This window comes from Bos mutus, chromosome 23, assembly GCF_027580195.1.
Source record: "Bos mutus isolate GX-2022 chromosome 23, NWIPB_WYAK_1.1, whole genome shotgun sequence".
Classification (NCBI taxonomy): domain Eukaryota; kingdom Metazoa; phylum Chordata; class Mammalia; order Artiodactyla; family Bovidae; genus Bos; species Bos mutus.
The window spans coordinates 40,677,840-40,700,601 of NC_091639.1; the positions used below are offsets into that span (position 1 = coordinate 40,677,840).

Consider the following 22,762-nt stretch of genomic DNA (forward strand, 5'->3'; position numbering starts at 1 on the left):
ATGTCCATTGAGTCGGTGATGCCATCCAATCATCTCATCCTCTGCCATCCCCTTCTCCTCCTGCCCTCAGTCTTTCCCAGCATCAGGGTCTTTTCAAAAGAGTCAGCTCTTTGCATCAGGTGGCCAAAGTATTGGAGTTTCAGCTTCACATCAGTCCTTCCAATGAGCACCCAGGACTGATCTCCTTTAGGATGGACTGGTTCGATCTCCTTGCAGTCCAAGGGACTCTCAAGAGTCTTCTCCAACACCACAGTTCAAAAGCATAATTTCTTCGGTGCTCAGCTTTCTTTATAGTCCAACTCTCACATCCATACATGACTACTGGAAAAACCTTAGCCTTGACTAGACGGACCTTTGTTGGCAAAGTAATGTCTCTGCTTTTTAATATGCTGTCTAGGTTGGTCATAACTTTTCTTCCAAGGAGTAAGCGTCTTTTAATTTCATGGCTGCAGTCACCATCTGCAGTGATTTTGGAGCCCCAAAAAAAGTCAGCCACTGTTTCCACTGTTTCTCCATCTATTTGCCATGAAGTGATGGGATCAGATGCCATGATCTTTGTTTTCTGAATATTGAGCTTTAAGCCAGCTTTTTCACTCTCCTCTTTCACTTCATCAAGAGGCTCTTTATTTCTTCTTCACTTTCTGCCATAAGGGTGGTATCATCTGCATATCTGAGGTTATTGATATTTCTCCCAGCAATCTTGATTCCAGCTTGTGCTTCCTTCAGCCCAGAGTTTCTCATGATGTACTCTACATATAAGTTAAATAAGCTGGGTGACAATATACAGCCTTGATGTACTCCCTTTCCTATTTGGAACCAGTCCGTTGTTCCACGTCCAGTTCTAACTGTTGCTTCCTGACCTGCATACAGGTTTCTCAAGAGGCAGGTCAGGTGGTCTGGTATTCCCACATCTTGAAGAATTTTCCACAGTTTATTGTGATCTACACATTCAAAGGCTTTGGCATAGTCAATAAACAGAAGTAGATGTTTTTCTGGAACTCTTGCACTTTTTCGATGATCCAGCAGATGTTGGTAATTTGATCTCTGGTTCCTTTGCCTTTTCTAAAACCAGCTTGAACAACTAGAAGTTCACTGTTCACATATTGCTGAAGCCTGGCTTGGAGAATTTTGAGCATTACTTTACTAGCATGTGAGATGAGTGCAATTGTGTGGTAGTTTGAGCATCCTTTGGCATTGCCTTTCATAGGGATTGGAATGAAAACTGACCTTTTCTAGTCCTGTGGCCACTGCTCAGTTTTCCAAATTTGCTGTCATATTGAGTGCAGCACTTTCACAGCATCATCTTTCAGGATTTGAAATAGCTCAACTGGAATTTCATCATCTCCACTAGCTTTGTTCATAGTGATGCTTCCTAAGGCCCACTTGACTTCATATTCCAGGATGTCTGGCTCTAGGTGAGTGATCACACCATTGTGATTATCTGGGTTGTGAAGATCATTTTTGTACAGTTCTTCTGTGTATTCTTGCCATCTCTTCTTAATATCTTCTGCTTCAGTTAGGTCCATACCATTTCTGTCCTTTATTGTGCCCATCTTTGCATGAAAAGTTCCCTTGGTATCTCTAATTTTCTTGAAGAGATCTCTAGTCTTTCCCATTCTACTGTTTTCCTCTATTTCTTTGCATTAATCGCTGAGGCAAGCTTTCTTATCTCTCCTTGCTATTCTTTGGAAGTCTGCATTCAAATGGGTATATCTTTCCTTTCCTCCTTTGCTTTTCACTTCCCTTCTTTTCATTGCTATTTGTAAGGCCTCCTCAGACAGCCATTTTGCATTTTTGCATTTCTTTTTCTTAGGGATGGTCTTGATTCCTGTCTCCTGTACAATGTCACGAACCTCTGTCCATAGTTCATCAGGCAATCTGTCTATCAGATCTAGTCCCTTAAATCTATTTCTCACTTCCACTGTATAATCACAAGGGATTTGATTTAGGTCATACCTGAATGGTCTAGTGGTTTTCTCCACTTTCTTCAATTTAAGTCTGAATTTGGCAGTAAGGAGTTCATGATCTGAGCCACAGTCAGCCCCTGGTCTTGGTTTTGCTGACTGTATAGAGCTTCTCCATCTTTGGCTGCAAAGAATATAATCAGTCTGATTTCAGTGTTGACCATCTGGTGATGTCCATGTATAGAGTCTTCTCTTGTGTTGTTGGTAGAAGGTGTTTGCTATGACCAGTGCATTCTCTTGGCAGAACTCTATTAGCCTTTGCCTTGCTTCATTCTGTACTCCAAGGCCAAATTTGCCTGTTACTCCAGGTGTTTCTTGACTTCCAACTTTTGCATTCCAGTCCCCTATAATGAAAAGGACATATTTTTGGGGTGTTAGTTCTAGAAGGTCTTGTAGGTCTTCATAGAACTGTTCAACTTCAGCTTCCTCAGCATTACTGGTTGGGGCATAAACTTGGATTACTGTGATATTGAATGGTTTGCCTTGGAAACGAACAGAGATCATTCTGTCATTTTTGAGATTGCATCCAAGTACTGCATTTCAGACTCTTCTGTTGACTATGATGGCTACTCCATTTCTTCTGAGGGATTCCTGCCCACAGTAGTAGATATGATGGTCATCTGAGTTAAATTCACCCATTCCAGTCCATCTTAGTTCGCTGATTCCGAGAATGTCAATGTTCACTGTTGTCACCTCCTGTTTGACCACTTCCAGTTTGCCTTGATTCATGGACCTAGCATTCCAGGTTCCTGTGCAATATTGCTCTTTACAGCATTGAACCTTGTTTCTATCACCAGTCCCATTCACAACTGGGTATTGTTTTTGCTTTGGCTCCATCCCTTCATTCTTTCTGGAGTTAATGAGACTTATTAGTATTTCTTTTTGTCAAATCAAAGTGGAACTAAAGTATATTCAAATCATTTCAAATACAAGCTACATAGATTCTTCATAACCAGATTAAGGTAGAAAAAAACTGCAAGAAAAAAAGACCAAGTTATAGGTTATCAAAATACTGGTACACAGTCTTTCCCAAGCTGCTTCATAATGATCCTAAAATTACCAACAAGAAAAAATAATACAGGAATAAGGTTTATGACTCATTCAACTCCATGGCATAATTACTGTATGTTGTATTGTGATAATTCTCATAATTTTCCTCAGAAGGATCTCTGTTAAACCTGCAGTAACTACAGGTGCATTGAAATCTTCGCACTCTTGATCTAGTCTCAATGTCCTCCTCCTGCTGTAGTTCTCTTTGGGAGTCACACCGAGGAACTCCTTTGCCATAGCAAAGTCTGAGAGATTCAGTCAACCTTTGGATCCTGTATCTCTCCTCACTCAACAGTGTCCTCATGCCTCTCCTCTTATTGGGTTTTTTTCTCACCAGGAAACTTCCCAATCAGCTGAGGTGGATCTTCTGGTAGATATGCCAGTTTGGTACTAGGATTGAGAGTCAAGTTACTGAGGTTCTTTGTTAACATTTCAGAGTTAAGAGGCAACTGGCATTGCTTAGGAAGCTTCATCCATCAACATTTTAAGATACTCCAGGGTCCAGGTTGGGTTATCCTCAGATGAATCCATTGGGAGTCTAGTCACAGTTTGAAGATCCTCCTAGGTCTTTGGGTTCCAGAGGAAGGCGATGCTTTGGGCTCAGACTGCTACCAAGTAACCTAAAAGAACTATCAGTTCAGTTCAGTTGCTCAGTCGTCTCCGACTCTTTGCAACCCCATGGACCGCAGCATGCCTGGCATCCCTGTCCATCACCAACTCTCAGAGTTTACTCAAACTCATGTCCATTGAGTCGGTGATGCCATCCAACCATCTCATCCTCTGTCGTCCCCTTCTCCTCCTGCCCTCAATCTTTCCCAGCATCAGGGTCTTTTCAAAAGAGTCAGCTCTTCGCATCACGTAGCCAAAGTATTGGAGTTTCAGCTTCAACATCAGTCCTTCCAATGAACACCCAAGACTGATCTCCTTTAGGATGAACTGGTTGGATCTCCTTGCAGTCCAAGGGACTCTCAAGAGTCTTCTCCAACACCACAGTTCAAAAGCATCAATTCTTCGGTGCTCAGCTTTCTTTATAGTCCAACTCTCATATCCATACATGACTACTGGAAAAACCATAGCCTTGACTAGACGGACCTTTGTTGGCAAAGTAATGTCTCTGCTTTTTAATATGCTGTCTAGGTTGGTCATAACTTTTCTTCCAAGGAGTAAGCGTCTTAATTTCATGGCTGCAGTCACCATCTGCAGTGATTTTGGAGCCCAAAAAAATAAAGTCAGCCACTGTTTCCACTGTTTCTCCATCTATTTGCCATGAAGTGATGGGATCAGATGCCATGATCTTTGTTTTCTGAATGTTGAGCTTTAAGCCAGCTTTTTCACTCTCCTCTTTCACTTTCATCAAGAGGCTCTTTATTTCTTCTTCACTTTCTGCCATAAGGGTGGTGTCATCTGCATATCTGAGGTTATTGATATTTCTCCCGGCAATCTTGATTCCAGCTTGTGCTTCCTTCAGCCCAGAGTTTCTCATGATGTACTCTACATATAAGTTAAATAAGCTGGGTGACAATATACAGCCTTGACGTACTCCTTTTCCTATTTGGAACCAGTCCGTTGTTCCATGTCCAGTTCTAACTGTTGCTTCCTGACCTGCATACAGATTTCTCAAGAGGCAGGTCAGGTGGTCTGGTATTCCCATCTCTTGAAGAATTTTCCACAGTTTATTGAATGTGTAGAATGATCTACACATTCAAAGGCTTTGGCAGAGTCAATAAAGCAGAAATAGATGTTTTCTGGAACTCTTGTGCTTTCTCGATGATCCAGCGGATGTTGGCAATTTGATCTCTGGTTCCTCTTTCTAAAACCAGCTTGAACATCTGGAAGTTCACGGTTCACATATTCTTGAAGCCTGGCTTGGAGAATTTTGAGCATTACTTTGCTAGTGTGTGAGATGAGTGCAATTGTCTGATAGCTTGAGCATTCTTTGGCATTGCCTTTCTTAGGGATTGGAATGACAACTGACCTTTTCCAGAAGAACTATAGAGCTGAGAAAGAGGAATAAAAATCCAGGCTGACACGCTGTGGTGAGAGAAGAATTCACCGGTAAAATTCTTTTATCGTTACATGCTTTCAGTATCATTTTATTAAAATATTGAAGCGCAGATTCATATCCATATGGAAAATACCTACCATTTGTAGAATCAGCAAAGCCAGTCTTCATTTCAAATCAGACTTACTTTCTGTTAGGGAAAGATCTGACTTTATTCTTCAGTTTAAATAATTAACTAATACTCATTTTAAAGAATATTATAAAATCACTGGGAAATAAATTATTAATTGTAGCTTATAAAATAGGTTATTAAAAGTCAGTCATGATTAAAATTATATAGATCTAATATTAATATAAAAACTGTAAAACCAAGATGGTACTTTTTCTCATTGTATAATTTGTAATAATGCTATAAAATGTATAGCTAAATCTATTAGTTAATTTATTAAATTAAAAGTAGGATAGAAGGTGTGTTATTTAGTTCCTTGGCAAATACAGGTATCTACTTGTGTTGAACTCTCATGTTTGGCTTTTGGGAACAATTAAAGAATCATGTAACGGAAGAAAGAAAGAACTCCAATAATTTTGTTATACTTCATGATCAAACTTAAGTATTTAATAAAAAAAGCATTTTAGTAGGAAATCATTTGAGCAGCTAACAATTTCATTTTTTTGTTAGCTGGTGGTAGAAAATAGGAAACATTTTCTAAGATGAAACAAGAGTACTGATTATAATGGGAATATTTTGTTATGAAGGGAAAAAACAACTCCTTCCTTCTACTCCCCAGGTTTTTACACTCTGGGCCATGCGTCAAGATTCAGTGTAGGTGAGGGAAACACCTTTCTTTTGTAAAGTAAGACAAGGACTATGGTGAAAGAGGAGGTGGAATGGAGATAACACGAATATATATATATACTGGCTGGATCTCAAACAGATTAGTTTTAGGGAAGATCTCTTACAGAAGTTGAGAAACTGGAGTGTTTTTGCTTAAAACTCTCCTCAGATTGATTTCCTTGTCCAGGTATCCCTTGGAAAGTCTTCACATACTTTAGGAAGATTTCCTTGGAAAGTCTTCATGTGCTTCACTTTAAAGATTGCTTGATATAGACAGACCCATACTCCACTGGTCCTGACTATACATTATTCTAGGACATAATTGCAAGTGTCCTAGCGAGGAGGAGTAGGCTTGGTGTGTTTGGAATAGAAGAGGGTTAGGAAAGAAGTCAGAGAAGATGACCCCAAGTTGGTGAAGTCATTCACTATGATCCTGGATATGGTCCTCAGCTTTGCAGTTCTAAAAATGTGATTTTGTCAGTTCACACAAAGGTGTGAATCAAACTTACAGGAAGTTAATGTATGAAGTAGAATGCCATTGAATTAATTTATACTCATAATTACCAAGTAGACTGGATTCTCTCGCCTGGTGGCAGATCCATGTGGAAAGGTCAGTTGTAATCAGTCTTACATGAAGAATGCAGATCTTGAGCATGGCTATTATTATCAAGCTATGATAGCCTAATAATGATGAGCTCAGTAACTGCAATAGAATGCACCGATGTGCTTTATAGATGTGTTTTTTTTTAGATGCGTAGTTTTTGATCAGGTTGATTTTTCCTTATTCCTCTTAAATGGCTATATCACAGAACTGTTAAATCCAATAAACTTTCATGTCATGGAATTATATAATTGCAACAATCATCTCTGAGCCTAGAAATTGAGACTGTTCATTTTTAAGAGATTAGAGATTACTTTCGGAGAAGGTGATGGCACCCCACTCCAGTACTCTTGCCTGGAAAATCCCATGGACGGAGGAGCCTGGTAGGCTGTAGTCCATGGGGTCACTCAGTCGGACAGGACTGAGCGACTTCACTTTCACTTTTCACCTTCATGCATTGGAGAAGGAAATGGCAACCCACTTCAGTGTTCTTGCCTGGAGAATCCCAGGAACAGGGGAGCCTGGTGGGCTGCCGTCTGTGGGGTCACAGAGTCGGACACGACTGAATCGATTTAGCAGCAACAGAGATTACTTTCCCATGACCTATGTACTAATCATTGACCCTGAATGATCTGTACTTCAGAATATTGTTTGTAACCAAGAGTGTACTGCATAAAAAGAAAACCCTGGTGACTCTGTGTTGGTGCTTTGCTAGAAATGGGACATCTAAACTAGGAAGGTGAACCATGGTTAGATTTTTGTTGTTGTTTTTAATGTGGATCATTTTTAAAGTCTTTATTGAATTTGTTACAGTATTGCTTTGTTTTACATTTTGGGTTTTTGGCCCTTAGCTCCCTAACCAGGGATGGAACCTGCACCACCTGCATTGAGAGGTGAAGCCGTAAGCACTAGATAGCTAGGGAAGTCTTATGGTTAGATTTTGGGCCCTGTACTATGATGAGCAATGATACTCCAAATTTCTTGCACTCAGGATAATTCTCGATATTGCTTTTTAAAATAGACAAGCCTTTTCAGATTCTAAAATCATTATGAATAAGAAGGATAAATGAAAAATTGGGGTAAGTCCTGTCTGAAAGCCAGAAGACACATTTTTTTCTTCAAAGCTTTTTTCAGTTCTAGGGTAAACTGTTGAGACAGGAAAAGATGTCAGGCTGAGGCGTTTCATTTAGTATTTTAATAATAATTATAAAAAGGACAATACAAAATCCAAACATTTCTTTTTACAAGTTCAGATACATTTTTTTTCCCCAAGTGCAAAATACTCTATGAACTGCATCATTTATTGTTGTGTAGGAGATGCTTACTATATCGGCAGCAGTGGAAGGTAGATATAAATACAAATATTTTGAGATTTCTTCTGCATTATGCATTAAAAAAAAAAGCCTCCCACATGGTAATGATTATTTTCTGAAACTTAAGTTCAGCTCACACAGAAGAATGTTTTCGGTTTGTCTAAACAGTTATAATTTGTGTTGTCTAGCTAAGCTGATAACAGAACTGGGGGTTATAGTCCCTGTTATCACACATTTTTGTAGAGGGTTCCTAGTCCAAATAATGGCCCAAGGACAGAGTATGCTACCTCTGAGACAAGTAAAATTTAAGGATATCCTTGTGTTGTTTGCTTCCACTTTTCTTTTACAATGCTTAAGAAAGAAGCCAAGCAGGTTAACATTATTTTCTGCTTATGGTCAGTTATACTTTGTCTCTTTTTCTCTAGTTCGAGCCTGTTATATTGAGGTTAAGCAGCAAATACAGAAGTTTCAGCACTCTTATGTTTTCTAACATTTTGAGATACGGCCCCGTAATCTCCAGTCACCTCAAACATGCGTATGGAGAGAACTTCTTAGATATGAAAACTTTCATTAGGGCTAAAGACCAGGGCTATACTACTGAACTTTCAACAATGAATTTGAACCTCCAGCACCTCACACTAATCCAGTCCTGAGGGAGTCAAAGCAGTCACAGCTTGATGTCAGCCTCTGGGAATTTGCAGGCCTGGGAGGGCAGTTCAAGTCCAGGCTCTGGTCAGTTTTCTCCTGACTTTGTTCCTCTAGGTTTTGGGAATGGGCCTGGCCCAAGAATACAAAAAGATGGAGGAAGAGAAGTAAAGAGATTGCCATGTTGCTGAAGTCATAAGTGCCTTTCAGATATGCATCACTTGGTGCTTGGAGCCCTTGCAGGAATGGCTTCCCATTCTGAGACTCAAATCAGGACAGGTTTTGTACTAAGATAAATGAGGCCTCAGTTATGTAGGGTCAATACTGTGACCCTACAAATACCTCTTGGCTTGTTCATGAAGGGTTCCCATTTACACCATCTTCCTACTTCCCTACACTGATTAAAAAAAACCTCTTTTTCTGACCTGTAAAGGCCTAGAGAGTCTTTGAATGTGGACCCCTCAGTCTACTAACTCTTAGTTTAATGCCCCTGGGCCTACAGAAGCAACTTTGCCTGGATTCTTAACTCCCAACTTGGACAACCTAAATTAAAAATCAAATTTGGTGGACATTAGTAGGTCTTCATCTGGTCTCCAGGATCTGTCTTGACATTATTTAAGAATCTTGGTGGTCTGTACTTTCCATACTGTGGAAATCATTTGTAAGCCCCAGAAACCATGGAATAAATGGTTAGAGGAAGTGTGTTTCTGTGTATGGGGTGACAGGAAAGGAAAGAAGAGCAAGAAGCCAGGCCCTGAAGGCATGCATTGGGAAGCACTCTGGCTTTGAGAGAGATGCAAAATGGTAGGGAGAGAGGAATCAGAAAGTTATCCTAGCTTCTAGTGGAGAATGAGGATGGTCAGAGTTGGTTAAAGCAATTTTCATGGTATTTCCTGCAAAGTGTGTATCCTTCTACTAAATGACCATTTACCTGCTTGGAAGCAACCACTTTGTATCTCTATAGCAGAGCCTTCTTTGGCCCAGAGAGACAAAGGCAGCCAGATCCTCCACCCCCAGGCCATGGTGTTGGCTAATGGATGTCAGTGGATCTAGCTATGACATTGGTTACCTACTGCCTAAGGTTGGTGAATGGTACTGACTTGGGGCGGGAGTCGGGGTGGGGCAAAGGGGAGCGCTTGCCGGTTCCTTTATTCACTGTTGAGCCTCTTTGAGGAACAATAGCTTGAGATAGTCATTAGAAGTGAGCCATAGGAGTCAACTGTTAGCTTTTGATTGAATAGGGGTACAGCTTTGGGGGAACTAGAAGGAGCAAATGGAAAATAATTTTACAGGCAGCACTGACTGAAGGTGGAGTGTGTGAAGGATCTGGACTTGGACATGGACGTGATTCTTCTTCCTTTTGAAAAGCAGTAGTTGAGGAAGCTAGGCTTGAAGTCAGCTCCAAGAGGAATTGGCAAACAGGGGTAGGCAGAATGGCCAAGGTCAGGCAAACAACTCCATGCCTGGATAACTGTCCTATTCTTGGCTCCCACAGCCTCGTCTCTGGCCTCAGGGCCCTGAGTCAGCCTGTCCCCAGGGGGTTTGTCCTGGTCCTCTTCCTCGTGCACATCAGGGGAAAACTGGATGAGAGCAGGGAAAAGATGGAGGCTTTCCCTACTCGGGGTGGAGGATCGCTAACCAGTTCCATCGGCCTCTACAGTCTTGAGGTCCATGCTGAATCCATGGAGGCATAGGGATGGTGGGGTTGGTTTAGCAAACACAGGTCCCTCTCCTTACTGCTCCACCAAGTCCCCATAGTTACTGTCCTACACATCAGGTCTCTGCTGGTGGAGCAGAGACAGATCAGATGCTCCAGCACTCAAGGCTCATGAGATTCAAAACCTTTTTTCTTCCACTCCAAACATACACTCTTCTCTCTTGGGCAGCTATAAATAGGGTTGTTCTAATTGAAGAGAAAGAAACAAAAACAAAAAACAAGACCAGAAAACAAAAACCCCTCCCTCTAGTCAACATAGAAACTCAAAATGATTGCACTTATTAGATGTGGACAAGGTGGGCAGAAGGCTCGCCAAGTGCACACATTCCTCTTGCTGCCTATGGCCTGGGGCCAGAGGTAGGTGGCTCTGGGCTGGCTACAGAGCGGGGTCCTCTTTGGTGGAGCCCACAAGCCATCCAGGACTGCAAGGGAAAGACAACTCTGGGGGCAAGGCCCAGACTGGCTTTTGGTCAGCAGTCATGTTTCTTTAAGGGCAACACTCAGCATGGGGAGTGGGGCTCCCCCAGGGAGCACTCAGGTGGGAGTAAGGGAATGGCTGGGCCAGGGAAGACAAGTAAGAAAAGGGATTAGTGTTTGAGGCTGGCTTCCAATTGGTCTGTAGTCTAGTCCTTTAAAGGACACATTTTCTTTTTGTTTTCTTTTTTGGGCGATGCTTGAAAACTTGGTTTCTGTCCTGCAGAGAGAGTCTTTGTCTGGGGAGCAACAGCCGCATATTCAACATGGTAATTCCTGCTGCTCTTCTTCATTCAGTTGGTGTCCACTAGCCAGTAGTGTGGGCCTTTTGTAAGCCCTCAGGGATTGGACCCCAGGCAGACATGGGCCAAGAAGGAGAGGAGCTGCACATAGACAGGGAGGTTGGCTATGTGGGCGGTCCAGGGCTCAAACCAGGCGTCCCAGAGGATGAGTGCTGACATTAAGCCTCTAAGTCAAAGGCTTCTTCGGCAGAACCCTGGGCTGTTAGAATATCCCTGGGGGGGGCACAGTCAGGGGACATTTTGGCTCCTGATTCGCTAGGCACAACCTCTAACAGCAGAAGCCCCTCCTCCCCTTCCCCCAGTAGACCCACTTCCTCTGTGGGCCTCGAGCACCCTTCCAAGATGACAGGGCCGAGGATATGGGCTGGTGAACTGGGCAGTGTGGCTAGGGAGGGGAGCGGGATACCATCCCTCCACCCCTCGGGAGAACAGAGCCAGCACTGGATGGCTTTTCCAGGAGCATGTAGGAAGTGAGAAAGGACAGAGAAACAGCGAGGCCAAAGGAGACAAGGAAAGGAAGCTAGAGGAACAGAAAGGGAGAGCGCTTAGTCTATATGGAGATTTTTTTTCCTCTCCAAAAAGAGAGATCAGAAGGAGTCCCTCATCTGAGGGAGGGGGCTGCTGGCTCTGAAGGCTAAAGAGTCTGGGGGCTTCAAAACCTGGGTCTTGGGCCTAGGGGCACTATTTGTAGGGCCTTAGGAAGCTGGAAACTTTGGAGCGGAGCAGCTTGATGAAGGATTTTGGCAGCATCTCCTTGTGCTTTTCTGTGTACTTGAAGTAGTTCTGGGGGTGGGCCAACACCTCGAAGAAGGCCTTAATGAGCTTCTTGTCCTGCAGAGGATGGCAAGTGGCAATATCAGCATCAATGTCAGTGGTGGGAAAGAGGACCACTGGCCTCCACCCAGCAGCAGTCCCTCTTGATGCCTAATAGGCACATCCAAAAGTGAACTATGGATCCCCTCCCACCATCTGTTGCTCCTTAGAATTCTACAACTCAAGTCAGTGGCAGCTCCATCTTTCCATTGCTTAGTCTCAGTCTTTGGAGCCATCCTTGACTCCTCTTTCTCACTCACAACCACAGCAAAACCTGTTGATTCTACCTTTAAAATATATATCCGGGGTCCGACCACTTCTCACTATCTCCACAGCTACCACCCTGTCCAAGACCATCATTTCATTTGGCAATGGCCTCCTACCTGTTTGCCATACTGCCACCTACTTTTGTCCTTCTATAGACTGTTCTCCCTCCCTATCCCCAGGAGCAGCAGAATGACTTTTGTTTTTTAATTAGATCATGTCCTTTTTCTATTCTAAAAACTTCTCTGGGTTCTTTATGACTCAGCAAAGCTGAATCCCTGGCATGCCCCATCGATGGGATGTGATCTGTGCCCCGTTGTCTTTCCCGTATCCCCCCTTGATTCTTCCTTGCTTTGCTGAGCCACACTGGCCTCAAGGTTCTTGAACATGCTGTATGACTCCCATGCTCCTGAGTTTGGAATGATCCTCTCTTGATCTTCTAATAGGTAGCCTTTTACCTCATTCAGGTCTCTTCTCAGAGGCCTTTCCTGACCACCTGTCTGAAACAGCAGTATGATGTGTGGAGAGCCTACTGGGTGCCAAGCACTGTGCATTAGGACTCAGCTCTTCCGGCTTTTGGGCTAGTGTTCTTCACATTGCATCAGGAGATTTTTTAAAACAGGAGGTGGAGCTTCCAGCCTCTCATCTCCACTTTAATCAAAATGGTACCTCAACTTTATGCATTGGAGTTCACAGCACATTTGAAATAAGGATTCAGATGCTCTGAAGTTTTTTGAGAAGCATTGCTGCGATATTCTTTGCAGTCAACCAGTTCTAGGAGATTTTTGTCATTGTGTCTCATTTTAATAATAAAAAATTATTTTATTTATCATAAAATAACATTTTTTGCATTGATAGTTTATGAAGGATAATACTGTGACTAGGACTATAGTTTCTTCAGTAAGACATTCTCAAACTGGGATCCATGGACCTGAGTATCCAGACCACCCTTCAATGTTGGAAACATTTCTTTTCCTTTAAAAGAGGTCTCTACTGAATTAACCCTGAGAAACGCTGTACAGGAGCACTGTTTTTCTCTGGGAACTGAGGAGGGAGCTCCCTGCCAGGGAAATCCCCCCAAAAGCATCTTTCTAAACCTTATTTTCCATATATTTCTTGGTGGAAGAGGCAGAGGACATTTCATCTCATCTTCCTGTTCTCTTCCCCCAGAGTGTAAGATAGTATGGCTGACGCTGCAGTCAGATGGGTCTGGGCTCAAATTCCAGCTTTACCCCTGGGGCGCGGTCTATAATTCTCTGTGCCTGAGCTTTCTCATCGGTAAAGATGAAAGGCTTTTTGTTAGGAATGATGAAAGTACCTACTCCATAGGCCTGTTGTGTATATCAAAGAGAATATTCAAGTAAGCACTTAGCATATTGCCTGCCCATTGTTACATGCTCATTAAACACTGGCTGTCATTATTGTTAATATTCACTTGCCTTTAAAATTTCCTGGTGGTTTTCAGATGCATAGAGCCGGCCATCTCGAACAATGTCTTCTACCAGCTGCTCGTAGTCCTCTGCAAAGTCCATGAAGGGGAGGAGCCCATGCGTGAGAACTCTTGCTCCTCCCTTTGAGATTCCGGAACCTCCCCTTCCTCACCCACCTCCCTGGCTCTTCCTGCCTTTGCTCACCATCGTAGGTAACATAGGGGATCTGGAAGCCACGGGCACTGTTGGCTTCACTTGTCTTGAAGTTGATCCAGAGCTTCCTGGAGCGGGCTGTGAAGGCGATGGGGCGCTCGTAGGTCTGGCAGGTCTCATAGGTGGTAATGGAGGATGGGGAGGCTGGGAAGGTAAGCAGCAGGTCAGGAGAGAGCCAGGCAAGCTCCCCAAGTCCTCCTAGAGCGAGGACTCAGGCTGACAGAGGCCCTCCCTCATATGCGTAGCTCCCCCAGCCCCCTCCTTACACCCATACACATAGCCTTTCTCACGGCCCTCGGCATGTTCTTTGACACCCAGGCACTCACACAGTGTGAAAAGTTTAACATTTAAATGAATGGAGCTGTAAAAATTCTAGAATAGGAAAGTAACACATGTAACACTATTGAAATTCTACTTCAAAGCTGGCTTTCTTAACTCTGCCCTCCATTGGACATGTAGCATTCATTGCTATTTTCCTTTGCTTCCAAGGCCTTACTCATCATGGCCCCAATTCTTCCACCACCAATTTTCTCTCTCTCTCTCCCCCCTTCCCTGGCCCAGCTCTTCAGCCACCCACAGTTCTTTCTCATGACGAGGACGTCCCCACACTCATCCTCAGATGGCAGGAAGATCTCGGGTACCACGATAAGAATCTTGCGCTTGGGTGGGGGGTTGATGTTCCACACGCACTCCACACCAGCTGGGTAGTTGCCTGGGTAGTTGGGGGACTCGATATAGCCAGTGAACTCACCCAGCTCCCCACCACACTGGCGATCTGTAGCCAAGCCCAGTGGACAAAGCAAGAAAGAAAAGGGAAGTCAGTGGGTAAACAGGTTGGGGAAATTGAAGAGTTCTGAAGTGGAATTCAGACACATGGAGTTCGTCATCTCCTCCAAGTTCTGGGTTCCCCTTTCCTTCCTGCCCTTTTAATACCTTCTTGCCTCACTTTACCTGTCCGTACCTCCCTCCCCTTCCCCTGCAGGGAGAGGGCACTTCAGGGCCCAGCCCAACAACAGGCCTTGAGTGTAGGTGGGCTGGGAAGAGAGGGAGGGTGGGACTTGCCTGCCTAGCCAACCCCCAGCCCTGCTCCCTGTGGTTCACTACCTTGCCCACCTCCCACCTCTTCCCATGCCCACTGCTCCCAGGCCTCTCCGCCCCATTTTCCATAGCCTGGCCTGCCACATACTCTTGCACTGGGTCACACTGGTAGAGCCATCAAAGTCAGTGCTTGTGTTTCCTGGACAGCGGGTGCAGAAGTTCTGACGGAAGTCAGGCTGATAGGAGCCCATGGCACAGCGGATACAGCGGTGGATGCTGGTGTTGTAGTAGTGCCCAGGGGAGCACTGGACTGCAGGCAGGGGGGAGGAGCAGGGGTTAAGATGGCAGGCCAGAAGGAATTCTGGGGCAGGGACACGTTCATCACAGAGAGTAAACAAAAGACACCAGAGTTCCTTCTGGAGTCCCAGCCTTTCCTAGTCACTCCAGAATTTAGGCCCAGGAGGACACAAACTAGCCAGCGCGGTTGGTCAGTGTCAGCCTGTTCTCTCGGGCACTGAGCACCTGCAGAGAAACTCGTTTGCAGCTTTGAGGAGAGGTGGCGCCACTCCCAAAGCAGAGGGCTAAGTGGAGCTGTTACTCTTTCCCCAGTTCCTAGGCTTAGGACTGCTGGAGGGCCAGGATGCGTCCTGTGAGTAGGATGGTGGGGTTGGTCATGCAGCTGGGCCTTTAGTGGTTTGGGGAAGATGGTAGGGCAGCATACTTGGGTCTACTCTGGGGACCTGGAGAGAGTGTGGGAGGTAGTTGGGGCTGGGGATCCTACCAGGATGAGCAGCCCACTCACCTTTGGTGTCACAGTCTTGGAAGGAGATGGCTCCCTCATGCTTAGTGGTGAGGCCCCCACCGCATGGGAAGCACAGGGTCCGTCCTGCTTCAGGTTGGTAGGTGCCACGTGGGCACGGCTGGCAGGGCTTGAACCCATCTGCAGAGTGTTGGCCAGGTGAGCACTGACCTGCAATGAGCCAAGGGCCCAACTCTGATGGGGGTGGTCCTGGTTATCCCCACAGGGTCACCCAGTCTCAGAGGACAGAGGCACACACAAATAGGATGTTGACGAGGAGAGTGGCCTGGAGCCTGGGCCTGCCCTTGGGAAGTCCCATGCCCATGGGCGTCCCAGTGCCCACCCTACCCCACTCTGTATTGTTTGTTCCCCTGGCACCTGCACATGTGGTGACGTTGGTGGCTCCAAGAGGCCCGTGGGCATCACTCCCAGGGCAAAGGTCGCAGGAAAGCTGCCCTTCTCTCTCCTGGAAGGTGCCCGCTGGGCATGGCACACACTGCTCCGTCTGGCCGTGGTAATACGTTCCCTGCGGGCAGCTGACTGAGGGAGAGTCGGCCGCGCTAGCCACCCACCCCCACCTATTTCCCACCACCCGGGTCTGGGGCTCCCCTTCCCTCTCCCCCAGATTCAAGGAGAACCTCTTGGTCTGGGATCAGACAGAATCCTGCTGGGGAGGCTCAGGGGCCAAAGCCATGTGCAGGAGGGTTGGTAGCTCCACATGATGGCCCTCTAGATCTCAGTCTGGGACCAAGGAGGGGAAGATGATGGGCAGAAGGGTCTTGGCTGCCTCACACCTTGAGAGATGTAAAGTGTCCTGCTCTGAACCAGACCCAAGCTGAGCCTTCCCTACTCCCCTGCTCCCCAGCAAGCTCCCTTACCACACTTGGCCCCAGAGCGGTGCTGCCCAGGCCTACAGGCCTCCACTGGTTCAACTCGCTCCCCAGCTACTGGGCCTGGCTTGTGGGCCAACTCATAATCGAGGCCTGCCAGGCGCAGTAGGAAGCGGTCCTGGTTGATGGACTTTCTAAGCATCTTCAGGGATCCTTTTAGCCGCCGTTCCATCCGCTGTCGGAGGCAGGGCAGCCCACAGCCAGCTGGTGATGGATGGTGTTATGAGTTGGAGAAGAAAGAGAAAGAGTGGTTGTGAGCAGGAGGGCGAGACAGCAAAGCGAGGAGCTAGGAGGGGCTTGGGGAGAGGGACCGGTCCTTGACTTAGCTTTAGGCAGGCTCTGCCCTTTGACAGGCTCTGCCCTTTCCCTTTGCTGCCGAGACCTGCTGTTTGCCCACCTTTGCCCTCCCCTTTCCATCCTCCTCCCAACGGTGTCCCCAGTCCCACCTGTGGTCTCTTCGGCCCTGACTTCTGCCTCCAGTTCCAGAGTGAGCCGAGTGACTTCCTTGCCTGGAGGGGTCCGGGCCCGCCGGCCCTTGCCCTTCCGAGAGGAGTCACATTTGAGGTGGATGAAGGTGACCTGGCAGTCAGAGCAGGGGGCGCCACCTAGGGAAGAGGCCTAGTCAACCTCAGGGGTACCCCCTGGAGACAGTGTTCTCACTCCTGGCTTTCATTTTTCCATCCCAACCCAGACAGATCTGACCAGATCTTTGACTGTCCTTTTAGTCTAGGATAGTTATTAGTTTGTGGGGAACATCCTAGGACTTCCTTGGACCCTACGCCTGCAACCACTTCTTCCCCTGCTCTGTCCAGAATTCAGAGTGTCAGCGGGTTTTTGGAGCTCTCACTAAGCTGAGGAGTTGAGGGGTGGGAAGGGTTTGGTGGCCAGATAACCCACTGGAGTAGGGTCCCCAGTCCAGACCTGGCCCCGTGATTCTACTGGTCTCTTCCGTTTTGCCTTTGTTTCGCAGGTGCAAATGGCACTTGGCGTCTTTGATCTTGAAGGAAGCCCGCTGTTTAACCGTCAGCACTGCAGCCTCTAGAGGGATGGCAGAAGCTCAGCATAGCCTGGGGGCCCCGTGAGGGTGGGGGAGGCTATAGAGGGTATTGGGAAGCTGGGGCCGGGGTCTTGGCTGGAGGAGAGGGGTTACTAAAGCCAAGAGCATCAGATGTCAAGGGCAGAGGGAGCAAGGCAGCAGGGCTAGACAAATACAGAGTACAGAAGGGGATCCAGGAAAAAGTGAGGCCAGGAGGATTAATAAGGAAGGGAAACTGGGGTTAATAAGCCAGAGAATAGCTTGAGACAAGGCATCTGGGCTGGTGCTCACCATGGCAGTGGTTGGAGTTCGTGCTGTTCCCGGCATGGCTAGCTCGGGCTGGAGCAGCCCTGGGGCTGGGGATGCCACAGCTCACGGTGAAGCCATTCTCAGACTCTGAGAGAAGGGGGCTGTCACCACTCTGACCTGCCCCCTGCCCCTCACTGGCTGACGGAACCCAAGGGGAGCAGAGGAGCTGCCTAAACAGCCAGTCTTCCTCCCTGCCAGCCAGCCCTCCAGCAACCTCCTCTATGTACCTGGCAAAAACCGGGCCCGGGATGGGCAGGTCAGGGCACAGGTGTCCTTCTTCCCAGACCGGTTGCAGCTGAGCATGGCTTTTGAGGCACCAGGACTACTCTGACACTTCACTGGCTCTAGGAAGGGGAGAGAAGCCTGAGGAAGAGAGGCTCTTCCTCTCTTACCCGCTCTAGCCTGTCAGTCAGGTGTGTAATTGGAGGAAGAGAATGAGCTACATGCAGAATTGCAGTTGTACATGGAAATGGACGAAGGAGTTATTTACCAGGAACTCCATGTCTCAAACGGCTACATTCTCTATCCCCTAATCCTTCATACCCTAACTCCACGATTTCCAGGACCCCAGCGACCCCCTTCCCTGAAATTGCAGTGCAAGCTTCCGCCAGCAGAGGGCGCCGCCCACCTGTGCAGTCTTTCCCGTTCCAGTGCAGCCGGCCCTGGCCTGCGGGGCAGGTACACTGGTAGCTGCCAGGAGTGTTGACGCAGCCAAAGCGGCAGCCTCCCCGGTTGATGCTGCACTCATCCACATCTGGGGGAAGGAGGCGGGAGACACAGACAAACAATGGGGGGAGCAGGAGCCAGGACGTGCGCAGTGAGTGGGGGGCCTTTCGTTAGAGTTCCAGGTACCCTAAGATGATTCCCAGTCTGAGAAGAGTTCAAACCTAAGACCTTCTTCCCTGGTCTCTGTTCTCAGTCCAAAGAAGGATTAAGAAGGGGCCAAGCTAACAAAGTTTTTAAAGCTTTCCATGCCTACCTAGCAGAGGAGTTGTAATCTGGGGGCTGAGGATGGGAGTCAAGGGACAGTGATGGGGATGGGAGATAGAAATTTTGGAAACAGGATGCTGTTCCCTGATACCCCAGTGTCTCCACTGTCTTCACTTCTCCCATTTCCTCATGATGGATGTAGGCATGGCACATGCACCTGGGGACCGCCACAGACGCAAGCCACCTCGGGTGTGTTCAGCTGAAAGGCGAGGAGGTGAGGGGCTGAGGGTCAAAGGTGCCAGCTTACCCCCACAGTGGGTGACGCCATACAGGAGGTAGCCATGACGGCAGAGGCACTGGAAGCTCCCTGGCGTGTTCACACAGATGTGGTCACAGGTCCGATCAAAGGAACACTCATCTATATCTGGAAGAGCAAGGTTTCAAGCCACTGCATCTGTCTTGGGGCCACTTGACCCTGTGATTCCTACTCAGGTGAAGGGCCCCAGGGAGGGGCCTTGGCTCTCTTCCTCAAACTGAAGAGTTCCTACCTCTGGCCCAGCCCTAAGATCAGTGACTCAGCAATGCCTACCCACTCCCCTAGGCCCCTCCACTTGGAGCCTTTGAAGTCAGGAACTTTGAGATCTGTGCCTGTGGATTAGGGCCACCATGTGTGGTTAGGCTGGTCGGATCCTGCCAAGGATGTGAACTGGGGTGAAATCCACTCTCCCTCCTTGTCGAGCCATGTGCCCCAGAAGGGCTGGTTTGCCAAGAGGAAGGAGCATGTTTGCTAGGTCACAGCATGACACTGCCTGTGGAGTCTCCCCTCTCAGACTCTGGCCCTCTGGCCTCTTTGAAGCTCTCCTACTCTAGAAACTCTCCAGAGGCTTCTCCCTTGGCCCAGGTCTGCTCACCCTGGCAGTTCCTCTCGTTGATGAGAAGCTTATAGCCCTTCTTGCAGCTGCATTCGAAGCTGCCCACTGTGTTGCGGCAAATGTGGTCACAGCCCCCGTTGTTCAAGCGGCACTCATCTATGTCTGGGGAAGCAGGACAAAACAGAACCAAAGGTAATACTGAAGACTAGCGACAAATGAGGAGACAAGACCCTCCCTCCCTCACAGAGATGGGAACATCAAGGAGAGCCCTGGGTCTGCCTCTGCTGACTCTTTTTTTTCTCTCCCATCTCTGTTTCTTCCCTCTTCAGGATATCTGTGGCCATTAGTTAACACCTTGTTTCTTGGGTCTGAGTCCTCTTAAAACAGGAGAGATGGGAACCAGTGTCAGACCCTCAGGGAGTGGCCTAGAAGTAGGTGGGCATCTGACCTACAGGGCTAGTCTCTGCCCCTCATTCTGCCACTGATGGCCCCTCTCCAAAAACGCTGGTAGACAGGATTTATCCCTTTCCTGTCTGTCGTAAGAGCCTTCGGGGGTGGGGGCGGCAAAGAAGTGGAGACCCAAAGGGGTAGCGCATCAGAGAGGAGGAGCTGGAAGAGAGGCCAGGCGGGAGGACCTCCAGGAAAGCCAGTGAGGCAGGGGAGCTGCTGGGGGAGGGTGGGGGCCAGGCAGGGGGCTGGACTGGGGAGGTCTGGAGAGACTCAGGCCCAAGGCAGCTTTCAGCACTGGGAAGGGAAGGGAAGGAGGGGGCGCGTGAGTGGCTTCCTTCCTGAGGTCAAGTTCCCCAAGCTGGTGGCAGACAGGACCCAGGCTACTCACCCTGACTTGGGGGAAGGGGCAGAGAGGGCAGTCTTGCACTTTACTCTCAGCATACCTGTCAGCAGTCCTTCCTAGCAGCAAACTTCTCAACTCTGGCTGTCTGACCTGCTGCCCCAGCCACAAACACCCCCGCCCCAGCCCGGCCCCAGCCTCCTCCCTGGTCTGTTTGCCAGCTGCTGGGCCGAGAGGCACAAAGAGCACACCCGGCCTTGCTCCAGTCCCTCCACCTTGTGACCGAGGGACACAGACCTGATGAATCGTATTTTCAGTAGGGCCACCCTCCCGTTTTCCTCCCCTGTTGTGCCTTTCCCCTAAAGCGGGCTCATCAAAAGGAAAGGGAAACAGAATGGACAGTGTGGGAAATTCTATCATAATAGTAGCTAACACATTGTTACCGTTTGCCAGGCACTGTCCTAAGACTTTACATATAGTTGATGGTTGAAATGTAACTCGTTTAATCCTTGTAGCATTTCTGTGAGGCACTGAACCTTTACTGTGGTGAAACTGAGGCACAGAGATACTAAAGAGCTAGCCCAGGATCACAGAGCTAATAAGAGGCCGAGCTGGAATCTGGAGCCAGGGAGCCAGGCTCTAGTGTCAGTGCTCCTACCTGCTCCCCTAATCTCCCTCTGATCAGGAGAGCCTTTCCACGGGGAAGGTCTGGGGACTGTGGGCTAAGAAGGAACACACTTGTCACCTTGTGCATACATAATCAGGGCGCAAACACCCTTCTAGACTCAGGAACAAACGTGAACAGCATGTTCATTAACCAAGAGGGTTAGGGACCTGCAGGGAGAAGAGGAACAAGAGGAAGGAAAACAAAGCGGGGCAGGGGCACTAAGGAACTGGCTGGACTTTGGTGCCCCTTGGACTGAGATGGGGAAGGCGGACAGGAGACAAGCCTTCGTCACAGCCTCAGTTCTTTAGAGTCAGGATAACTTGCGGGGGTTGAGGAGGTCCCACAATGAGGTACCCTGTCTCTGGTCGCAGTCTTAGCTCCTTATCTTTACACTCCTGTCCTCTGAAAACCCTTACCTTTGCAGGTCTTCCTGTCTGGCTGCAGCATGAAGCCCACAGGGCAGCTGCAGTGGACGCCCGTCGCTGCATCGTGGCACTTGCTGTCGCAGCCCCCGTTGTTGACAGCACAGGTCTCTGTTTAGGAGGGAGGTGGGGGATGGTCACCTGGCTATCGGCATGGAGGAGTCCCAGAGCAGAGGGCAGAGGAGGGGCGCAGAGGCCCAAGAGGAGGCCCCGGCTGCCTCCCTGTGCTGCGGAAGGAGCATCAAGTGGAGGCTCCCAGCCCCCTTCCTCCCTTCGCTCCCAGCCCCCAGCCCCTCACAAGAGCAGCCAAGCAGTCCACTTCCCTGCCCCCTACTTGATTGAAACAAGGTGGACAGCGGTGAGGCAGGTACAAGCCAGAGCTGTCAGGCAGGAATGTGCTGAGGGCGGAGGAGGCGGAGAGGGGAGGGTGCAGGGAGGGAAAGCTACGTAAGGGTGGTGCTCACTGCCAGGGAACAGGAAGGGGCTACAGGAGTTTCCTCCTCTTTCCCCCCACTGTCTCGTTGGCGGGTGGGGTCACGGTGGGACAGTCTTGAGGAGAGTGAGCCTGGTGATTCCTAAGACAGCTGAGAGATGACCATCAATTCATCTTCCCCTTCCTCTCTGCTCAGCTAGCTTAAGAAAGATCCCAGAGGAGACAGCTCCTACTCCATCATTCCCCAGCCCCTTCCTGGCTACCTCCAACTCCTCCTGAGTCCTCTTAGTTCCAGATAGAGATAAGCTGGCTGTTGTTATTTTACTTTCCTAATGGGGAGATACTGTCTAGGCAAGGGGAAGGGGCAAAAGGAGAAGAAGCCAGAGGGGAAGGAAGGACATAAGAAAGTAAGTGAGAGAGTTAGAGAAGCTCAGAGCCTCTCTTCTGTTGCTCCCCTCTTGACTGAAGCTTTCCCTTTGCTGAGAGGTTAGAGTTGGGGGGAATATAGATGGGCCACACTTCCTATTTTCTGAATTCAGAGCAGGAGAAAAATAGGTTTAAACTACAGCTCAGGAGAGTGAGATGAGCCCAGGAAAAAAACAAAACAAAACATCAGCTCAAAAAGTGCAAGGCCCTGACACAGGGGCTGTGAGGGAGGTGTGGGCCATCCTTGGGGGTGGGGGGTGGCGCGGGCTTAGAATTCTCCCATTAGAGAGATAAGAGGCTTCTGCTGTGGAAGAGAGAAGAGAGGATCTCAGAATCAAGAGAACTGAGTGAGAAAAGCACTGGAGAGCGTTGTCATTTCGAATCTCTGACTCCTGAAACTCAGGCCCAACCCACGTCACTGAGAAGAGCAAAGCAAGGGCTCAGAAAAAGCCCACCTCTATCCCCGGTGGTAGATGCCCTGGTCCCAGTGGGATCTCCTGTGTGCCACTCCCACCTCAGTCTCCTTA

General features: G+C 48.0%; 1 protein-coding gene and 1 long non-coding RNA gene across 7 annotated transcripts in view; one reads left to right on the forward strand and one right to left on the reverse strand.

The window, feature by feature from the left end:
- LOC138985047 (uncharacterized) overlaps positions 1-22,762 on the forward strand; it is a 90,015-nt gene that overhangs the window by 3,121 nt on the left and 64,132 nt on the right. For both annotated transcript variants that reach the window (XR_011462283.1, XR_011462282.1), the window contains exon 2: positions 4,970-5,069. This is a non-coding gene — a long non-coding RNA (uncharacterized lncRNA). The remainder of the gene's footprint in view (positions 1-4,969; positions 5,070-22,762) is intronic.
- Positions 11,209-22,762, reverse strand: part of SCUBE3 (signal peptide, CUB domain and EGF like domain containing 3) — a 33,230-nt gene continuing 21,676 nt past the window's right edge. For 4 of the 5 annotated variants that reach the window (XM_014480777.2, XM_070361228.1, XM_005903654.3 and 1 more), the window contains 16 exons: positions 21,371-21,487; positions 19,537-19,659; positions 18,933-19,049; positions 18,324-18,449; positions 17,923-18,039; positions 17,678-17,782; positions 17,272-17,388; positions 16,797-16,955; positions 16,339-16,554; positions 15,839-16,000; positions 15,464-15,631; positions 14,810-14,971; positions 14,201-14,398; positions 13,615-13,767; positions 13,420-13,499; positions 11,209-11,734 (listed from right to left, as the gene is read on the reverse strand). In XM_014480777.2, the coding sequence (XP_014336263.1) occupies positions 11,585-11,734; positions 13,420-13,499; positions 13,615-13,767; positions 14,201-14,398; positions 14,810-14,971; positions 15,464-15,631; positions 15,839-16,000; positions 16,339-16,554; positions 16,797-16,955; positions 17,272-17,388; positions 17,678-17,782; positions 17,923-18,039; positions 18,324-18,449; positions 18,933-19,049; positions 19,537-19,659; positions 21,371-21,487 (2,270 nt within the window). In that variant the 3' untranslated portion in view covers positions 11,209-11,584. The remainder of the gene's footprint in view (positions 11,735-13,419; positions 13,500-13,614; positions 13,768-14,200; positions 14,399-14,809; positions 14,972-15,463; positions 15,632-15,838; positions 16,001-16,338; positions 16,555-16,796; positions 16,956-17,271; positions 17,389-17,677; positions 17,783-17,922; positions 18,040-18,323; positions 18,450-18,932; positions 19,050-19,536; positions 19,660-21,370; positions 21,488-22,762) is intronic. The other variant, XM_070361229.1, reaches the window with a different exon arrangement.